This window comes from Grus americana, chromosome 4 (assembly GCF_028858705.1).
Source record: "Grus americana isolate bGruAme1 chromosome 4, bGruAme1.mat, whole genome shotgun sequence".
Taxonomy (NCBI): Eukaryota; Metazoa; Chordata; class Aves; order Gruiformes; family Gruidae; genus Grus; species Grus americana.
In genome coordinates this window covers 48,047,744-48,066,121 of record NC_072855.1, presented here as the reverse complement: position 1 = coordinate 48,066,121, position 18,378 = coordinate 48,047,744, and the positions used below count along the sequence as shown (strand labels likewise).

Genomic DNA, 18,378 nt, shown 5'->3' with positions numbered 1-18,378 from the left:
CTGCGGGCAGGAGACAAGACTGTATTGCCATACGTTGGCCGCTGTGCAATATGAGCGCCTGCCAAAGTCTTCTCCTTTAGGGAGGAGGTCAGCACGGCCTTTGCCGCCAGCAGAGACGCGCTCCCCGCACACAGACCTACCCTCGCACCGCTGCTCAGTCAAACCTGGTCGGCCTCCGGGTGGGAAAAGCTTTTACAACCGCTGAGCGGAGAGGGCACCGCGTAGCTGTCCCGCCAGCGACGGGGACCGAGGTCTCCAGCAGCCTCATGTGTTGCCTCAGTCTGGGGCTGAAAATGGGTTTTGTCATTTGTTTGGCTTTATTTATGAGCCTTTGGTGAGTAAGCACCATGTTTCCATTGTTTATGTGAGTTACTATGTGCGATCAGTAAGGAGAGAACCAGATGCAAGTCTTGGGTTTTGCAAACCTCGTTAGCAGAGTATTTGCTTTCTTTTTTCCTCAAGGTTTGCAGAACTAGTTTAACAACTGTTTTTTCCTGTAATTTAAGCATTTGAGGGTTTATTTTTCAAGCAAAAGGGACAAGTGCTTTAAAATACGATTAGAAGGACGTGCGAGACGCATGTTAGACCCACATGACCAGCATACGCTATCGCTGGGCTCTTGTTCTACGCCTCTGTTTTACAAACGTGGTAATTACCGGAGAGACCCATCAGGCACCAGAACAGTCACTCAGACCCAAACCTGCTCAGAAGAGCAGCGGTAATCCTCTGACATACAGCCCGCTACGCAGTGAAGGAATACGAAGGCAAAGAAACCCCACTGCCCATTTATTTTCTGAACCCTACACGCGCCGTTTGCTTTGGCAGCATCTTCCCTGAGAACATCTGCACTGAGATCACCAGATCGGGGCTGTTTGGGGGGTTTTTTTCTTTCCTCCCCCTCCCCCTCCCCTCACTCTTCCCCTCTGTGCTCTCTCCTCCCCCTTCGGGCTGCCTCCTGGGTTTCTTCCTTCGCTCTGTCAATATTTTTTTTTTTTTTTCCGAAAAATAACGGTAAAGCACCGATCCCCGGCCCGGTGACATCCCGCACGGGCGTAACGGAGGGCACCTCCCGGTCCCGCCGCAAACCACGCGCCAACTGCACAAACGCGGTAATAAAACCGATTTTGCATCATTTTTCCCCAACGCCTCCCCCGCCTCCTGCGCTTCCCTCTGGCTTTGGGGGGGGTTGGCTGTTCGGTCGGGCACTTCGGGGCGCACCGGTGCGGGGGGGGGGGGGGGCGGGCAGGGGGTACCCCGCTCCCCGCCTGGCAGCGCGCCATGTGCACGGCGCTGCCGGCGGCGGGAGGGGGCGTGGCCGCGGGCGTGGCCGCGGGCGGCGGCGCGGCGGCGCGCAGCCGCGCGGCGTGGCGGCGGGCGGCACCGTCGGCACCGCCCCCCCCCCCGCCGCCCCCGCCCAGCCGCAGCACGGCGCGGCACGGCATGGCGGGGCTGCGCTACCCGCAGCAGAGCGGCTACTGCCGCGCGGCCGCGGCCATGAACCTCCTGCTGGGCGTTTTCCACGTCCTCCTGCCCTGCTTTCGCCCCGGAGAGGCGCAGGGGCAAGGTGAGGGTGAGGGCAGGTCGGGTCGGGGGAGGGAGCGAGCGAGCGAGCGAGCGGGGGTGCTGCCGCTGCCCACTCCGGGCGTGCGAGCGGGGCCGTCGACCTCGCCGCCGTCCCTCGGGCGGCTGCCGCGATGGCAGCCCGGGGACACAAAAGGAGCCGGGACGTGGCTCGTATCCCCCCCCCCCCCCCCGCTTCCTCCCGGCCCTGCGCCCGCGGTGCCCGCCGTGTCCCGGTGTCAGCCGGGCCGCGCGTCGCAGCGGGCCTGCCCCAGCGCGGGGAGCCCCGGGCCGCCGCCGCCTGCGGGCTCCGGCCTCTCGCCCTCGGCGCCTGCGAGCGCGGCCGGCCCATCTGCGGTTTCTCTGTTTCTCTGCCCCCGCAGCCATCGAGCCCATCCCCGGCGTGGTGGAGCTGTGGCAGGCCGAAGAGGGGGAGCTCCTGCTGCCCGCCCAGGTGAGGGGGCGCCGGCGGAGCGGGAGGGGAGGGCGGTGTTTGGGGCCGGGGGGGGCCGGAGCCCAGGGGGTCGGGGGCCGTTACGAGGCCCTGAGGGGCGAGGGGGGTGGTCCCGGGGGGGTGCTGGCGTGGGGCCGCGGGGCGCAGGCCCGCGGGGGCGTCCTCGCCCGCTGTCACGCTGCAGCCCCGTCCCCGCGGCTTCGCCCGCCCCGCGCCTTGCCGCTGCCACCGACAACGTCATTTTTCAGCTTTGTTTTCTTCTGTGTTTTTTTTCCCGTTTTCTCTTTTTTATTTTTTTTTAATTAATGTGTTTGTGCACGGTAAATACTGTCTGTGCATATAATGCCTATGTATATATTTATATCTCAGACCTGCTCAGGTGAAGCCATTTTCCCCCCTTCAAATGACACATCATTTATGATGTTATTCTGGTCGTAGTGCGGTTCATGTTCTGTTTAGCCACTTTCGTGGAGTGGTAACGTGATTTGCTACGTTTTGTATGGGAAGAGGAGCCGTGGCCGAGCTGGTGAGCGGGGAGGGGGGCTGGCAGCGGTGGTCTGGAGTTCGTGGCATTTGAGGCAGTCATTTTGCTTGCACTGACGGACTCTGCCATATGTTGAGCTGGGCCTTCCTAGACTTCGAGGCACCAGGCTTGTAAATGGGAAGAAGCAGTCCTTAGGGACATTGTCTTATGTGAGAGAGAAAGGAGGGTAATTTATCTCTCTTAAGCCATTATATCATTCTGTTTTGTGCTCAGCCGTTGATAGCCATTAACATAGGGGAAAAACAGCAGAAGCGTTACTTCTCTCCTCAGTTAGCTAACAATTGATGCTGCTTACCAGGGCCCAGCGTTTTGTGTTGTCGTGCTATGAAAATATCATCTATTGTATATAAAGATACTTTAAAAAAAAAAATGTTACACCATTCAGAATTTGCTTGGTGCAGATGTGGTAGTAGCTAAGGGAAGGTGCAAAGTCTCTGTGCCCAGGGATGCTTAAGGCATTTCGCCTTTTGCTTGTGCAGTCTTTACCTTGAAAACATTAAGATGCGTTAGATGTAGAGCTGTGTAATGCAGTCATTTATAGTTGCTCCTGGTTGCAAAGCTGCAATTGAGTGATGATGACGTGATGTTTACTTCCTGAGGAGATTAGGTCCTCTTGGAAAACACTTTGTTCTTGAGCATCCTCATAAAAAGCTCTAGTGTGACTGAAGCAAAACCAGGCATCAATGGCCCTTGAACTTGGCATGGTGGAACATATGGTCCTGCTGAGTCCTTCCAGCAGTGAAAGGCGGAGCTGAGGCTGCTGCTCCTCTGTCATTTCTGTAGATGCTGCGTTAGGTATGCAGGAAAGAAAACAGGTCTTCTAGTTTCAGTTGCGACAGGGCGAGAAGCAAAAATCGTGATAGGCTCGTTGAAATAAATGACGGACGTTAAAAGCCAGATGAACCAGTCTCTGAGCAGCAGTGGTGCAGCGGCTGTTTTGCATGGCTTTCCCCTCCAAGCTTGGGGACCACAGCAGCATCTGACGTGTCGCTGACTGCTCAAGCTGAAGCAGAAGGGCCTGCGTTCCTGAAACAGGTTTTAAGACCAAAGCTTGGTTCCAAGCCTAACCCTGATGCCCGAATTTCTGTTCTCTTGCGGGCTTGGGCTTTATCCAGCATCTCCCAGGCTTGGGGCCTGTGGTCGAATTTGAAGTCAACTTTTCCAGTTGTTGGGAGGAGGAGGAAAGGAGACCTTCCTCTGTCCCTGCGGATGCGGCGAGGGACCCTTCCAGCACCGCCTCTCTGGAGGGGTGGTGCTGCTTTGCAATGACTGCTCGTGGCTCTTCTCTGAGCGCCGGAGACATCGAGGGTTACCCACCCTGCTGCAATCCCCTGCGGCATCAGTGAGGTCCTGAAGGTAATTCAGCATCGCCGCCCTGCTGGGCGACAAGTCTGGGTTGGTGAGTGGCATCAGCGGGGACGCCGGCATCAGCTCCGGAGGTTTGGAAAACCGCTTCACCTGTTAACAGCTGACTGCCCTTTCTTTGTTAGAGGGATGCTTAAACTTGCAAGAGGTTTATTGCTTGTTGGTCTCTATGCTTCACTAAAGAAAATGGTCTGACTTACTGCCATGAGGACGCTGTCCACGTTCTCTTCCTTGCAAGAACAGCACTTCTCACTTAAAGCCTCACAGAGGGTTGTTGCCCAGTGTTCATGTACCACAGCAGTGGGGATGTGATGGTGAGGGTCTAGTAAGAGGAAGAATTTCCTTGCTTTTGAGTGGATAATAAACGTTGTTTGATAGGGAATATCCAAAGGTTGCTTCATTCACATATTTAAAGACAGGTCTCGGGGAAGACTTTGGGAACGGGAAGTGTCCTGGTTCCTTGATCTGGTTCTTCCTGTTCCCTTTTGGAGGAGGGCAGGCGGGAGTGCAGCACAGGAGAGCGAGGACTTCATGTGCAGAAGTGAAAAATCCAGGGAAGGAAGCGTGCGTGCTTCTCACCCAAAGCACCTCCCTCTTGTCTATGTTTTGCGGGCTCTGAGCAGGGGTATGGATTAGGTTGCCCAGCCTTTTTGCCTATTTCTGGTGGATTACCAACACTGTCTGATGGATGCTTTTCCCTTTCTGTTGTGGCTTTGCACTATTATCTTATTTTCCATGCATCATCAGCTGCCTGTGACAGAGCAGTTTTGAGCATTGCTGCCTGCAGAATTTGAGGATGAAAGTTGGACGGGTCAGTAGCCCATTCTGCCACCAGGTTGCCCACGTGTGCTTTTGTTCCAAGAGCACATAACAAATAAAGACATCATGTTAGGAGGCAGGGGAACAGAACCACAAAGCATTTTAATATTTGTAGTTGCTTTCTAGGCCTCTCACAGCATCGCTTTGTCTACGTGAACTGCATGAATTTGCATGCTGGAGCGCAGCCGCCCAGGGTCCCCACGCCTCCACCCCGGTCGGTTGTTCTACCTTCTGTTTCCTCTTGCTTCCCTTTCATTGTTTGCTTCTTGTGTGCCCCCTCCCAGCTTCCCCCTTACATGTATTTGTGCTTCCCCCCAACATCCCCCCCCCCCCCCGCCATGCTTGTGATCTTTTGATTTCGGCTTCCTCTGAAGCCTGCAGAGCTCTTTGGGGATGGTTCACCTACTGCTCTTGCTCCACAGCCGAGCCTGAAGGGTGCCTGGAGCATTGCAGTCGGAGAGGTTGTGCGTGGGCTTGCACGCCGGAGCTGAGGAGGAGCTGTATCTAGTGTGCTGACAGTCTTCCACCAGTCTGCAGCTTCCTTCAGCATTTTAATGTTTCATCCTGGGTTCCTTTTTTGGTTTGAGACGAGCTGGGTTTCCCAGTCGGATGTGGTATCCGTATTCCCTCATGCCTAGTTCCTCTTTCTTCTTGAAGGTGGTGTGAAGTGTGGGGTAGCCACAGAGCTCCCGCCTTGTTCTCCTTCTCCTCCTCGTCCTGGACCTCCTTTTTAAAGCAAGTGTCCCTGAGGTGGATGGCTGGATATTTGGTTTTGTTTTTCTCCCCATCATTTTTCCTCAGCGTGGAAAACTGAGAAGTCTTGCCTGCCCTGATGGTTGGGAGGTGCATGGAAAACCAGTGGGATTTTGCCGTGGAAAATCTCAAGTGTGAGAAGCTTGATCAGAGCAGTTGTGGTTTTCATCGAGATTCCTTATAATTTCGTGGTTTTGCTTGTTTGTTTGTAACTTATTAATACGTACTTAGCTAAAATGCTTGGGAGAAAAGCTCCTTTGTGTAGAACTTGACATCCAAGCCCTTCACCATTAAAGGCTGACAAAGCTCCAAATATAAACAGCCATGTTGGAGCACTGCAGTGCAAAGCTGAAAGGCCATTAGTTACATTTTTTTTTTTTTTTCGAAGAGGAGAGGAAAGAGCCCAAGGAAAAACTCGGTAAGGGTATCAGGCCTGCTGTCTCCATGGCCACGAACATGTGAAAGGAGAGGCACAAACGCCATTCGTTGCTCATGGTGGACACCACTTACAAGAGGTATCGAGAGAGTCATGGTCGCGTGTTTCTGTCCGTTGGAAATGGCTTTGGTGATTACTGTGAGCACCTGAAGGCAGGGGCAGGCGGGTTGGATACCTGCAGAGCAGGGCATTCAATGCTTTCAGCCCCCTTGGTTTCAAGGGAGGAACTACTTTAAAATGAAATAACGAAGGTTAAGTTCTAGGTCTTGTTATCACAACTGAAAATGACAGTAAGTCATCAAAGGCAACGTATACCAAACTTTTTTTTTTGGTGTCAGTGCCATGTCTGGCTGATGTGGTGGGTTTTCTACTGTTGCTGCGTGTTGCATGCGGGAGATGAGCGAGATGTTTCATTAGAGGAGTGCCTTGTGTACGTTTCAATTTGCTTGCAGATACTTCAGAGATTACAGTGACTGCTTATTTCAGATTACTGTGATAAAGATTCAGGTGCTTGAATTTTGGAGAAAGACCCACAATAGTTGCTGTATCATCCTTGGTTACAGACACTGGGCAAATAGAGAGCTGCTGCCTGGATTTTCACTTTAAAGGTTCTGCTTGGTTCTGAAAGATTATTTTGTTATTTTTTTTTTTCTTTTCCCATGTAGTAGCAACTTGTCTTCAGTTCCTGTTCTTCAGTGCAACTAAGGGGCTAATAAGGTTAATTGTTCTGCTGATTTCGAAAGCTGATGAAGACCTTGATCTTACATACGTATCCAAGATATGCGGCACTGCAGCGTGTCATTAACAGAGGCGCATCCCATCAGCTATGCACAAATTGAATGTACGGAGTCACCTACTTCAAAGCAGGGTTTGTCTGAAGGCGCGCAATTTGTGTGAAAGCCTGAGACAGACTTGGGGTGGGAATTGTGTTCCTCTTTGGGCTGTTAAAAGGCTCCTCCAGCCTCCCAGCTGAGCTTCTGGATGGTGCTGATTAGGACTTGGGGCTGGTTGGCCGTGCAGATTATGCAGAAGCTGTCAGCCCAGGCTCTCATGGTTTGTGTGACATGAGAGGGGTGCTTTCAGGGGCTTTCTAGCACAAGATAAGCACCTGCCCATATTCAGGATGAGGTTTGGAGGCAGGGGATTTTGTTTTTTCCTGTTATGGATAGGCTGCTGGGACCTGCATTTTGGCTTCAGGAGTCGTTCCCTTCCTCCCATCCCCCTGTACTACTTGTCTGGAGATATGGTAGTTTGAGAAAGCTTGGTTTTTGTTTTTGGGTGGGGTTTTTTGTTTTGCTTTAAAATCCTCACTGTAAGAATACATGTAGCCTGTGGCATACAGAGGAGAAAAGATGGGAGAAAGCTGGACATGGGGATCTGTGTGCATGCTCAGAGTCGTGGGTAATTTTTTAAATTTATTTTTTTTCCTTGCACAATTGAGATTTTATGCTGCGGCTGCACTGTAGATTGGGAAGGTTTTCTTTGTTGTTGCTGGGGGGAAAGAAAACAAAGAGGAGAAGTGGTAAGATTGCTAGTGTTAAGGGTGAGCACTGTATAATGACACAGTCCCGGGTTTCTGATGCCTGGCAGATGTTAAGCCATTTAAAGGAGGAGTTAAGCCATTTAAAATGAGGATAGCTTGCCAGCCTGTTGTCGCAGAGAAGCTGTTTCTGGAGGAGGTGGACGAGGAGTCCTCTAATTCTGCTTGGTATTGTACTGAGGTCCTGGAAGAACAAAAGGAGCTTGGAGAAGCTGGAAAATAGATGATGGGTTTTGTATTGAGCTGTACTGGTAGAGTCCAACAGCAAGGCTTAGCTCAGTCATTAGAGGAGAGGGCCAGGTGCTAGGACCTCTAGACAGGTAAGTCTGTGCTGATGTTGCAGTTCCTGGACAATTACCATGGTATTTCCAACCGCCCTTTAAGGGCAGATGTACAGAAAGATCGTCAAGTCCTCAAATTAACTTGTACTTCCCTGTCAGTCTTGTTACAGATTTGATTCTGCTATGGTGAAGGCTGTGCTGCTTCTGTTGGTTGAGCTGCTAGTCACAAAAGATTGAAGTTTAGATGCATGTGGTAGCTTTTGGCAAGATTTGTAATAATATTAGCCATAATGCTGTTATTTTAGCCATAATTGTGTTAATCATTAATAGTAATATTAACCATGTTTGCTGCTTTAGTGTGGTTGTAATTTTTTTTTCTGCCTTCGTGAGACTCAGGTCTTCAGAAATCCTGCTGTCTGTCCTGTTCAGTAGGCGAGTAGGGCCGCCTGGTCTGCTTAAGCATCAGAAGCCCATAGAAAGAAGTTCAGTGTTTGTGCAGGTGATTTTTTTTTCCAGTGTGTAGTGAAAATAGGAGCTAGAGTCAAAGCTGGTGACTTGGGGCCTGTTCCGTGATGCATTTGCATGGGAAACGTGTAGGAGGGGTGGTGGAAGGTGCACCCTTCTAATTTTAAAAGAGTTTGGGGTGGTTTTTTTTCTACCTTTGTATTGCTAAGGTTTGTAGCTCGTGTCTTCTGGAGCCATCACCTGCAGAAGCAGTAGCTGGAAAAACTTAACAACTAGCTGTGCCTGGCAGGATAACTGTGACCTCTTCCTGAAAAATGTTAATCTCCCTAAAGTTGCCCCTAGTTTCATCAGCGCTGGTTGGGTGGCTGTAACACGCTCCATTTTGAGTTGTACCTCAAGCTTTCCTGGAGATCTCAGCTGGTTCAGAGCAGCTACCTGCTTGTTTTAAATGGATTTCCTGCAGGGAGCTCATTGAACCAACGCTTGAGTTCATTTCTGTAGACAGCTCAAAGTGGTTAGTTGTGAACTGCAAGCTGGCACAGTTTTTTAACTGCATGTCTCAAAAATTACCTTAGTCCAGCAACTGAGCTAAGCTGTTGTGTTTAAAGCTTCTACTTTCCCTGATTTCTGTACATGCTGCTGATCACGGATAAGATTTGGGTTTGGGATCTCGCTGTCCCCATTGGAACGTGGTACCTTGTCTTTTTTTGGGGCATTCACACATGACCTGAGTTTCAAGGCATTCTGCAATCTATTTTCCCAGGTACTGACTAATGAAATTTACTGATGGGGACAGATAATTTGAAGGTGGAGGAAATAGTCTTCCTGTAGTTTGAGGACAATTGATGGTGTTAGATTCAAATTGTATGTGTGAGCAGAATTTTGTATAGATGTATTTGTATAAATGGAAAATGAGTCTGTTCAATCAACATTTGGAAAAAAAATAATGGAGTAACCATGTTAGGTCACCATTTATCTTGGCAAAATGAGCTGAAACCTCAAGCGGGATGGCCAGCATCCACCTTACTTGAATCGTAAAGGAATCACTGTAGAAATTTTAGATTTCTGAGTTTGTTTTGCAAGCAAGTCATATGAGAGTCTGTCTTCAGAGGAGTTAAAAATGGTACATATGTCCAGTGCACCCTGTTGCAATTCTGAGATTCTTATGTAGTATTTTCTCTGTTTGTCAGGGTGATTCAGAGGAGGATGTGGAAGAGCATCCACAAGAGCAAAGGTAAGCAAAACTCAAATGAAAACAAGAGTATTGAAGCTCATTTTGGTTTTTGCTTTAGGAAATACTGAAATGTTAGTGGGCAGACTACTAAAAATTATTTTTTTTCTGCTGCATATTAAACAGATTTTCATTACTTGTGGCTTATGATTTTCTCAACTGATGTTAATACTAATTTGTTAGCAAAACCAGAAATTAGCGTGCAGCATATGCAAGACTGAAATGCTCTCTTGCATCTCTTTCTTCTTATTCTATCTTGTAAGTTGCATTTGCTTTTCACTGCTTTTACACAAAAAAAATCTGTGTTTATTAATTCTGCTTTATTGTATATTTTGTAATTAATTTCTTTGAGCAAGAGGACAATTTTCCATTCCAAAATTTGCAAACGTAAGTAGTCTTGGAGTATTAATGTGTACCAAGGCGGGGAGGGAGGTAAAGAAGATTTAAAGCCAAAGGCTTATTAATGTGTTGCTGTGGAACAATAAATATCCTGCCTTATTTCTTGAAATCAGATAAATAATAAAGCTCTTAAGAACTGTAGCCTCCACTCTGCTGTTTCTGTTAATATCAGGCCGCCTCTGTTTTGAAGGGTTGGGTAAATAGCATCACAGATTATTTTTTAAATACACATTTTGTTTCCTCTGAGCGTCCAGATTAAAATGCTTGGACATCTACCAGTGAAACACTTCCTTCCTTTGGTATGTGTTAATGTGGGTACAGCTTTCAGTGCCATGCCAGCCAGAAAGATCACAAGACTTAAACTAAACACGTGTAACACCACCGTGCTCCAACGGCTGCAGCTAGCCAGAAATGCTGTTCTCATTTATCTTCTGCCTTTGCCCTTAGCTTGGGTTTGAAAGCAAATAGATCTGATAAAACACAAGCCTTGCTGGGAGCTGGAACAAGGGGTAAGCCTGGAGGTGGGAAGGGGATGGTTATGATGGGTCTGTCCTGCACTGCAACACTTATTCGCATGGCTTTCCCCCCTCTTTCTGCCCCATAAGGAGCTCTCTTGTCTGAACCCAGCATCACGACGTTAGGGCTCCTGCGCCTCATCTCCATGGGAACAACAAGGATGGTATAGAAACGGGATGGGAGAATTACTGCTGCCTCTGACAGCTGATGCTGATGGCTTGTGCTTACCTACTCCCCGAATTCCTACCTGCATAGGGGATTTTTTTTTTTCCCCCTCCTTGCGAAAAGAGCAGTAAACTATTGAAAGCTGGCATTTTTCCTGCACAAATACAGAACTTTCTGATATTCAGCTGTGGACTACTATGGTCTTGATGCAAAATTTTCACTGCCTGCCTAAGCATGCTCTATTTATTGAGAGGTAGTCAGAAGACAGCAGTCTCAAATGCTGTGCTTAAGGTGGTTTCTGAGATTTTGGTAGTAGGCAGAGAGATGTAGTTTAGGGAAGGAAGAAAAAGAAAATCTCCCAAGTGCCTATTTTTCTCTGGAGGTGGATGGAGTAACTGGCTACTATGGCAATAATAAAAATATTATTGAAAGATAAATAGTTCTTGAGACTCAGGAAATAGGAAAAAGTGGTTTGACTATTTTTTTTGTCATTCAGGTGCTTAAAGATTTTTCTAGTAATTACTCATTTCCAAAAATGAACTTGTTTTCTGAAAGTAAAGTTTATAAGGTTCACTTGCAGGGATGGAAACATCCTTCTATTGTCATACTGAAATGTTTCAGGAAACTTGCCTAAACAGACACTGGTTTGTGTGCATCTTTTAAACTGTTTTGGTTTGCTGCTGTGCGTAAACACCGATTTGTGTGCGCTCTGTATACTGAAGGAATGTTATAGTGTAGACTTTATGAGGAAGACCTAGCAAAGGTATGTTAGAAAGACCAGAATTTATTAGTTTCTTTCCAGATTAACTTTCATTCCCTTGGCTTATATTACTATATGGTGAAATCATGGGGATTTCCTTTTCCTGTAGCAGCAAAACCTGAGAGCTTGCAGCATCTCCATCTCATTGTCTGCCAGCATGCCCTAGGGAAATCAGCTAAAGCTACTGAAATTTGATGTGAAGCCCCTAGAAGCAAAAGCACCTTCAAGTAGTGGTATGAACAGAAGTTAATGGAGATAGAGAATTCCAGATTTTCCCCAGAGCTGAAGAAAGTAAAGAGAGTTCAGCATCTTGGGGCATAAAGGAGAAAGTCTCTTCCCAAAACATTGCTTTATTCAGTTTTTAATTCTAGGTTAATGGGCTCTCTTGGGAGCTTGCTAACCTACTTTAAAAAAAAAAATTAAGCATTAACAGTCTGTTAACTGACTTCCTGTGCATGTGCATCACGGGATCTTCCATTTGGGGTGGGCTTCTTGGTTTGCTGCTGGTTTTGTGGCAAGTGCACGAGGGGGATGGATTTAGTCTCATTATTTCTGCCTTAGGTTTAGCTTTAACAAATACAGAAGTTTGTATGGAGGCATTGTCAAAATAGCAGGTTTTGTACCGAGCTGTTTTGGAGGTGAATAAGAAATGGTTGATTTGGAGGTCCGTGGGTTTGCAGCTGCCCTGAGTGAGAAAAAGGTAATTAGCAACTCCTTAATTTCCAGCCTGCGGTTCCTGCCTTTCCAGTTGCTTGGATGCTCCCACAGGTTGCTTTCTGCTGTTTTGTGACTCTCTGGATCAGACTCTGAAATAAGAAATGCTGGACAGTAGATACTTGACTTGCTTGTGTACTGCTTAAGGCCACAATCTGACAGAATTAAAGCCACATGTATTTGTACTAGCCTATTAAAAAAACCTTCAGGTTTCCTTTAAAAATTGTTTCTTACCTTTGGAAATCAGCAGTAAAAAGATGCCTTCCAGAACAACTTTGGTTCAGGAAGTTTTGTTAGAAGAAAGTGAATGACAGGTGCTGACAGAAAACTTTGTTTTGCTGTGGTTTTCTTTGCTTGTTTTTTTTCTTCATGCTGGTGACTGTTCACTTGCCACAGCTGGCAGTAGCAAATTTTGAAGATTTAGGTGCTCGCTTTTTTTTTATTACGCTTTTGCTAAAGCAGCAGAATGAGACAAATGCAGAAGTCTGGCACAGATAAAGGGACAGTGCTGTTAGGCAATGTGCACAAATGATGCTGTCAGAATTTTTAGCTTTTCGCTTCAGGGAAGTAGACGCTGGACTAACAAAAGAAAAAATAAATTTTCACATGTATGACATTCTTAATCCTTGGTTTTGAGGACTTCTGGAGAAAGGCCTTTGAGGATCCAGTTTCCCAGCTGACAAGTTAAAGAGCATTTGCAGCAGAATAAACTGCTGTACTCAAGATGTGGAGTGTGTACCCGTAATATGTGATGTGCATTAATAGTTCACAAGAAAAGCAAGCCATACAATACTAAGAGTATAGTATGTAATTAGCGAGTAAGAGGACACTTTCCAGCCTTTACCTGTGACAGGGCATACTTTGCTTTGAGTAGATAGGTATCAACTGCTAGGAGAATTGTAAGTGTGATGCAGTTAGCTCAGTCAAGCATTTCTGTTGAACCTTTGCCTTTGATCACTGGGGGAGCATTTGACCCCGTGGACTGGAGCTGCTTGGGGCAGTAGATGGTATCTGCTCCCTGTGGGTTCTTGCTGGGGTGACAGAGCAGCCCTGGGAGTGACAGCTGGTGCCCGGCACTTTGACCTCCTGATTGCCCAGCGGGATTACTCCTAACCCTGTGATTTTTGCAGTCTCTGTGAAATAGCGCTCCCGACGTGTAAGAGAAATTGGAAGGTAAAGGTAGCAAGGGAGTAGGTTACTAGTTGCCCGAGAGACAACAAAGCAGTTAAGGTACACAGACTGCAAAATTACTCAGCGGTTTAATGGATACTTAAGAGATGTAGTTATAACGTTTGCTTCAGGAAACATCCGGAGTGGCTGGGGAGAATGAGCCTGCTTCACGTCGCGAGGTCAGAGGTGGCAATTTCTCACTGGCCAGAACTTCATCGCATCTCCAGTTAAGAGGCACAGATGAGTCTGGTGCTGTGGATGGACTGTTAAGACACTGCAGAGGTGACTCACTCTTCAAAAAAGCCTGTGGTCTTAGGGCCATAATTTCTGACAGTCCAGTTCTTGGAAAGTAATGGCATGGGAGTGGTGGTATGCCTGTGTGCCAGGTAACTGGCTGCAGTGGTGGCTAAGCCAGGAAAACAAAGATTGAAAAATAGGTTAGGAACAACCAGATTTTTTTTCCTTCTGCTTTTTCTTATTCAAAAGAATAAAAATTTATTTTGTGCCAGAAGAAATTTCCAGATATAAAGAAACTCCATTGTTTTATGTTATGTTTACTTTTTAAACATCTTTAAAGTCAAACTGAGTATCCATTGAGAAAGTGTTTCAAAATGAAAAGCTGAAAAGTAGTTTTGAGAGTGTCAGTGAGTGCTTAAACTGTTTGTAAGGAACCATCCTAAGCCAGTATTTTCAACCTAAGTTTGAATCAAGTACTGCTAATAATTTAGATTGGCATTAAACTTACACCACCACCCCCCCCCCCCCCCCCGTAAGTATTTGCAAAATTACATGAAGAATTTTCCTAGGATAGATGCTTGGTCTTAACTTGTAATAGCGGAAGTTGCTTTTATTAAGTTTTTAATAGTGTTAAAAATCTTTTTTACAAAAGAAGCAGAAATCTGTGTGTGTATTAAAAAAGAAAAGCTGCATTTATTTGGGGAAAAAGCTTTTTAGTCACCATTAATGCACTTGCATAAAGTAATATGTTTCTACAGTATGCACAGAATGGGTGTTTTCACAGGGTTGCACCAAAACCTGCTTCGATGTTGGTTAACTTTTGTTTTTAATTGGTAAGTCACTGCTGTTGTATCCTACTTACAATGTCACCAAGGGACTACCCATTTTAAGTTTTTCCTGGATGCCTAAAGAAATGAAATTTACTTTATATAATCCTTAGAAGTAAAGGAGTGGAAATGAGACGCACACACCTACCTGTTCTGCTTGGGTGAAAATCCCTAAGGAAACACCTGTAGGGAACACAGAGGTTAATGTGAAGCTAGCATAAAAAAAGCTTACTGGGGAAAATGGTTAGGTCAACAAAGTTGGGGGATCTCTTGGTAGCTGAGGAAACATTGTTTTGGAAGGAACTGTCAGTGTTACACTTCACCCACTCAGGGTGGCAGGCTAAACTGCTGCTTTAATCTTTTATCTCTGTTTTATGTGTTGTGATTTATTCACTGATGAACTTTGCCTTGCTGAACTTTGTATTACATGCTGTTAGGGATAGCTGTGCCCACGTGTGCATTGCTTCTTCCAAAATATTGGTCCTTTTGCAAAATTGTGTTGCTTGTCTGCTGATACAGGGAGTAAAATACCTGTGATGTTTGGGGTGGATTTTTGTTTTGTTTTTTTTTCTTCTCCTGGGACATTGCATGGCAGTGCTGTGTGCTAGCGAATGAGTCAGCTATCCATTTATTTATTTGTTTCTCAGTCGCTTTCAGACGTTTCGGAAATGAGAGCAGTGGCCTAGGCCAGCTGTGCTGTGTTTGAGAGCAGGCTGAGGAGCTAACGCTGCGGCTCTCCAGGATCTGGAGTTGATAGCAAACGAGACAGTTCTGCGTTTTGCAAAGAGCTGTCAAACTTCTGCCCTCAGCTTAGGTCCTAGCTGACCTTAGCTGAAATATTTTAAAGGTGATGGGAGCCCAATTTAATTGTTCTTTGAAATGCTGTTGCAGTCTCACTCATCGTCAAAATCTTGTCTGAATTGAAAAAAACCCTGCTGGTATGTACATATGTATTTCCCTCACTGTCGTGAGCCCCCCTGGGCTGAAAGATGCCTGTGGTCAGATCAGTGGCGGTTTGATCTGGATGTCGGCTTGTACGCTGACCAAAAATGGACTTTCTCATCTGCGGGTGACAATTTGATTTAGAGAAATGAAAACCATCTCGGTGTGGTAATTGAGAATTAACTCTTTGCCTTCATATGGCTCAAGCTACCTTGAAAAGACATGTGGGTTGTCTTTACCCCAGTTCCTATATTGGTAAAAATAGCAGGCGGTGACAGTCTCCTCCCAGCTGGGACTGTGAGGTTATTGTTTGTGCAGAGATTAGTGTATGTGAAGAAGCTGTATGTGTGGATATGTGCTACTGGAGTACACTTTCTCACATGTAATGACCTGTTTAAATGGACAAATAAACTGGGCTTTACACTTTGGTGTCCTGTATCTTTCTTCTGTTAAATACTTCTTCACTTTCTTTTCCCACTTTCTCAGCTTTCTGTCTCGTCCGCAGATCTCTTGTGTACCTCCTTATGGCATCTCTTCTTTCTAGTTTCTGTCTGGGCCGTGCCTGAAAGTGGTGTAGTTTCTGTACTGCAAGAGGAAGAGGCTGTCTTGCCCTCTGCTACCCCGGTGCTGTCCCCTGCCTTCTGCAGCCCTGCAAGCCGTATCAGAAAACTCTGGATTAAAAGCACTTCTTTCTTTTATTCTTGCCAGGTTAATGTTTACCTGCGATCATTCTCTGATCAGTTTCCCTGTTGCTTTCTGTGGCAGTGTCAGCTGAAAATGTGCCCAAAAGTGCTCCTCCCGCTGTGCTGGATGGGCGCCGGAGCCATGTCTGGCAACGCGGCTCACCTGCAGGACAGCATCTCTGTTGCACTCCTCCCGAGCTGCTCCCAGGGAGGCCTGCCTGTCTCTCGGTGCAGCTCTGGTCCGGGCATTGTGGCATCTTCCTGCGCTTTCCACAGTCCCCTCTTTTTCTTGCACTTGCCTTTTGGCCTGCTGTTGGGGTGGGAGGTTGTGTGTGGTGGTACTTGTGCCAACGCTGACTCCTTGCTCTCCTATCTGCTGCTGTGCAGGAGGGGCTGGGGAGGAGCCCAGCCACATCTGCTGCTCTGCTCACCGTTGGTGAGATGAGCGGGTTAGTCCCCAAAAGTGTGCAGCTGAGGAGAGGGAGAGCATCTTATATGTTGGGAGTAATGCCTTATCAAATCAGTGGCTGTTGGGTCGGAGGAAGGTGAAGCATTTGCATCGGGGATAGCCTTAGAGGCAGTTGAGGGGTTTTGGGTGGATGGTGTGGTGAATCACACAGCCTGCCGCTGTATGGAAGGTTGAGGGCAAGCGCACACACATGTACATCACTTGTTGTGCACGGTTTTAATTTTTTCAGGCTTTTGGTAAACCCCTGTAACCTATGCTTTGGGACAGAGTCCACCCAGAATGCAGGGTCTTTAGAGTTAGGACAGTCCCAGTCTGAGCAGGTGGGAGAAGGGCATGCGGCGTCTTATTTCCCATTCTGTGTTTGTTTCAGTACTGGCTATGAAGCTGTGCAGGAGTAGAGACAGATCTCGTGGTGGCACGGGCTGTTGGTATGGTCATTCAGCAAACACGGGGAGGGTCAGCTCTTAATGCCAAGCAGCCGCGTGCTGCGAGCGCTCTGCAAGTCCAGTCTGGAACGTGGCATTTTTCTTGTTAAACTTAACTTGCCTTGTTTTGAAAAAGGGGGTGTTAGGGCACATTTTGTATGTTTAGAGAAGAAGAAAAAAAAAAAGAAAAGAGCTGCTATGCCGGGTTTGTCCTTGTCCTAATCATTGTAAGCTTAGGTGTCCCCTTAGCCCATACATGCTACTTCTTTAATATAAGTAATTCAGAATAGCAACTCTCTTCTTATGCTTCTACTTTTACATTTTAATACACTAATAGTGAATTTCAGATGTGTGTTAATCTCAGGATAATCCTTCTGATTTGTGGGCAGTGGGCCACAAAAGATTTAGCTTTATACATCTATTATTAATTATTTTACTTCCCTAATAGCTGCTTCATAGTTGCTCTTAAGAGGGCTTAATTTGCAGTGATTTTAATTTTACCATTATGCAGTTAAATGATAGACGTTTGGAATAATAGACCAATGTCAGCAATCTGAAAATTAACACCCCATAAGTATTTAGCTTCATAGTTTTTCTGCTGTTGCAGATTGGCAAATTGTGACGAAATAGGAAAAAAGCAACAAGAAAAAAAACCAAAATAAAACCCACCTTGCACGCTTTCAGGAATTTACAGACAGTCTACTTCTGAATCATCAACCCCAGCACGCTGGCTTGATTTTTATAAGCTGAGTATAAATTACCCAAAATCTCTCTGATGCGGTGTAATAAATTGTTACAGGCAATGCTGTTACCTGCCTCTCATCTTCCTAGAGACACAAAGGTAACACAAACCGAGCTTATGATGCCCCGCATTTTTATTCGGCTGGGAAACGTGCTCTGGGAAAGCGGCACTCCCGCACTGGCAGTGGCTCTGAGTGCGTGACTTGTAGGCAGGTAGGTGAAGGAGCCTTTTTAGTAATTATGCTGTTTGCCATAGTAACTTAAGTAAAAACATGGGCAGGAAAACAAAGCAAATAGCTCATCTCTACCACTTTCAGTTCAGTCTTGGCTATAAATCGAAGTCTAAGTTTTTAAAAAACATCTTGGTTACATTGTCTTAAACATCTTTTTTTTTTTTATCCACTTTCTTCAGCAGCTGCTTTGGGAAGAAACTTTGTGGTGGTTATTGCAAAATGACCAACTCCCTCTCTTCATCAGGACAAAATAGTCCTGTTCACTTCAGGGAGAGGAAAAGTATATCGAATATTATACTTGCATGTGACGAGAGTGTGTATTAACTCTTTTGCAGAGTTCTGAGTACTCACTGCAAATATTTGCTTTATATTTGTAGAAGCGTTTGTTTTAATCAAATAAGCTAATCGCCTGGGAGATACACGTCGTCAATATGAATAATTTAGGTGTCTGCTTGTCCTCTCGGGGGCCCACCATTCTATGTTATGTCCTGGCTGCCACCTCAGATAAGGAGATAGAGGGCAAAGCTGGCTGTGTTAATAGTCACCTTATCTTCCTCTCCACCTCCTGCCCCCAAAGTGGTGTACAAATAAAGCTGCATTTATGTTTTGTTTTGTGTCTTGGTAACTTTTAGAATATATTTAGACAAGG

The 18,378-nt window shown here is 46.4% G+C and overlaps 1 protein-coding gene across 12 annotated transcripts in view; it reads left to right on the top strand.

Annotated features, from left to right (window-relative positions):
* Nucleotides 1–278: 278 nt before the first annotated feature.
* The window catches only part of TMEM131L (transmembrane 131 like), an 83,264-nt gene continuing 65,164 nt past the window's right edge, over nt 279–18,378 (top strand). For 5 of the 12 annotated variants that reach the window (XR_008576876.1, XM_054824176.1, XM_054824171.1 and 2 more), the window contains exons 1-4: nt 279–334; nt 1,018–1,109; nt 1,944–2,014; nt 9,408–9,451. Coding sequence is in view for 11 of the 12 variants with exons in the window: in XM_054824176.1 (XP_054680151.1) it covers nt 294–334; nt 1,018–1,109; nt 1,944–2,014; nt 9,408–9,451 (248 nt within the window). In the remaining variant the exon portion in view is untranslated. Of the gene's footprint in view, nt 335–1,017; nt 1,110–1,401; nt 1,565–1,943; nt 2,015–6,596; nt 6,800–8,142; nt 8,252–9,407; nt 9,452–18,378 lie in introns of those variants that run through there. The other 7 variants (XM_054824183.1, XM_054824174.1, XM_054824173.1 and 4 more) reach the window with 5 other exon arrangements.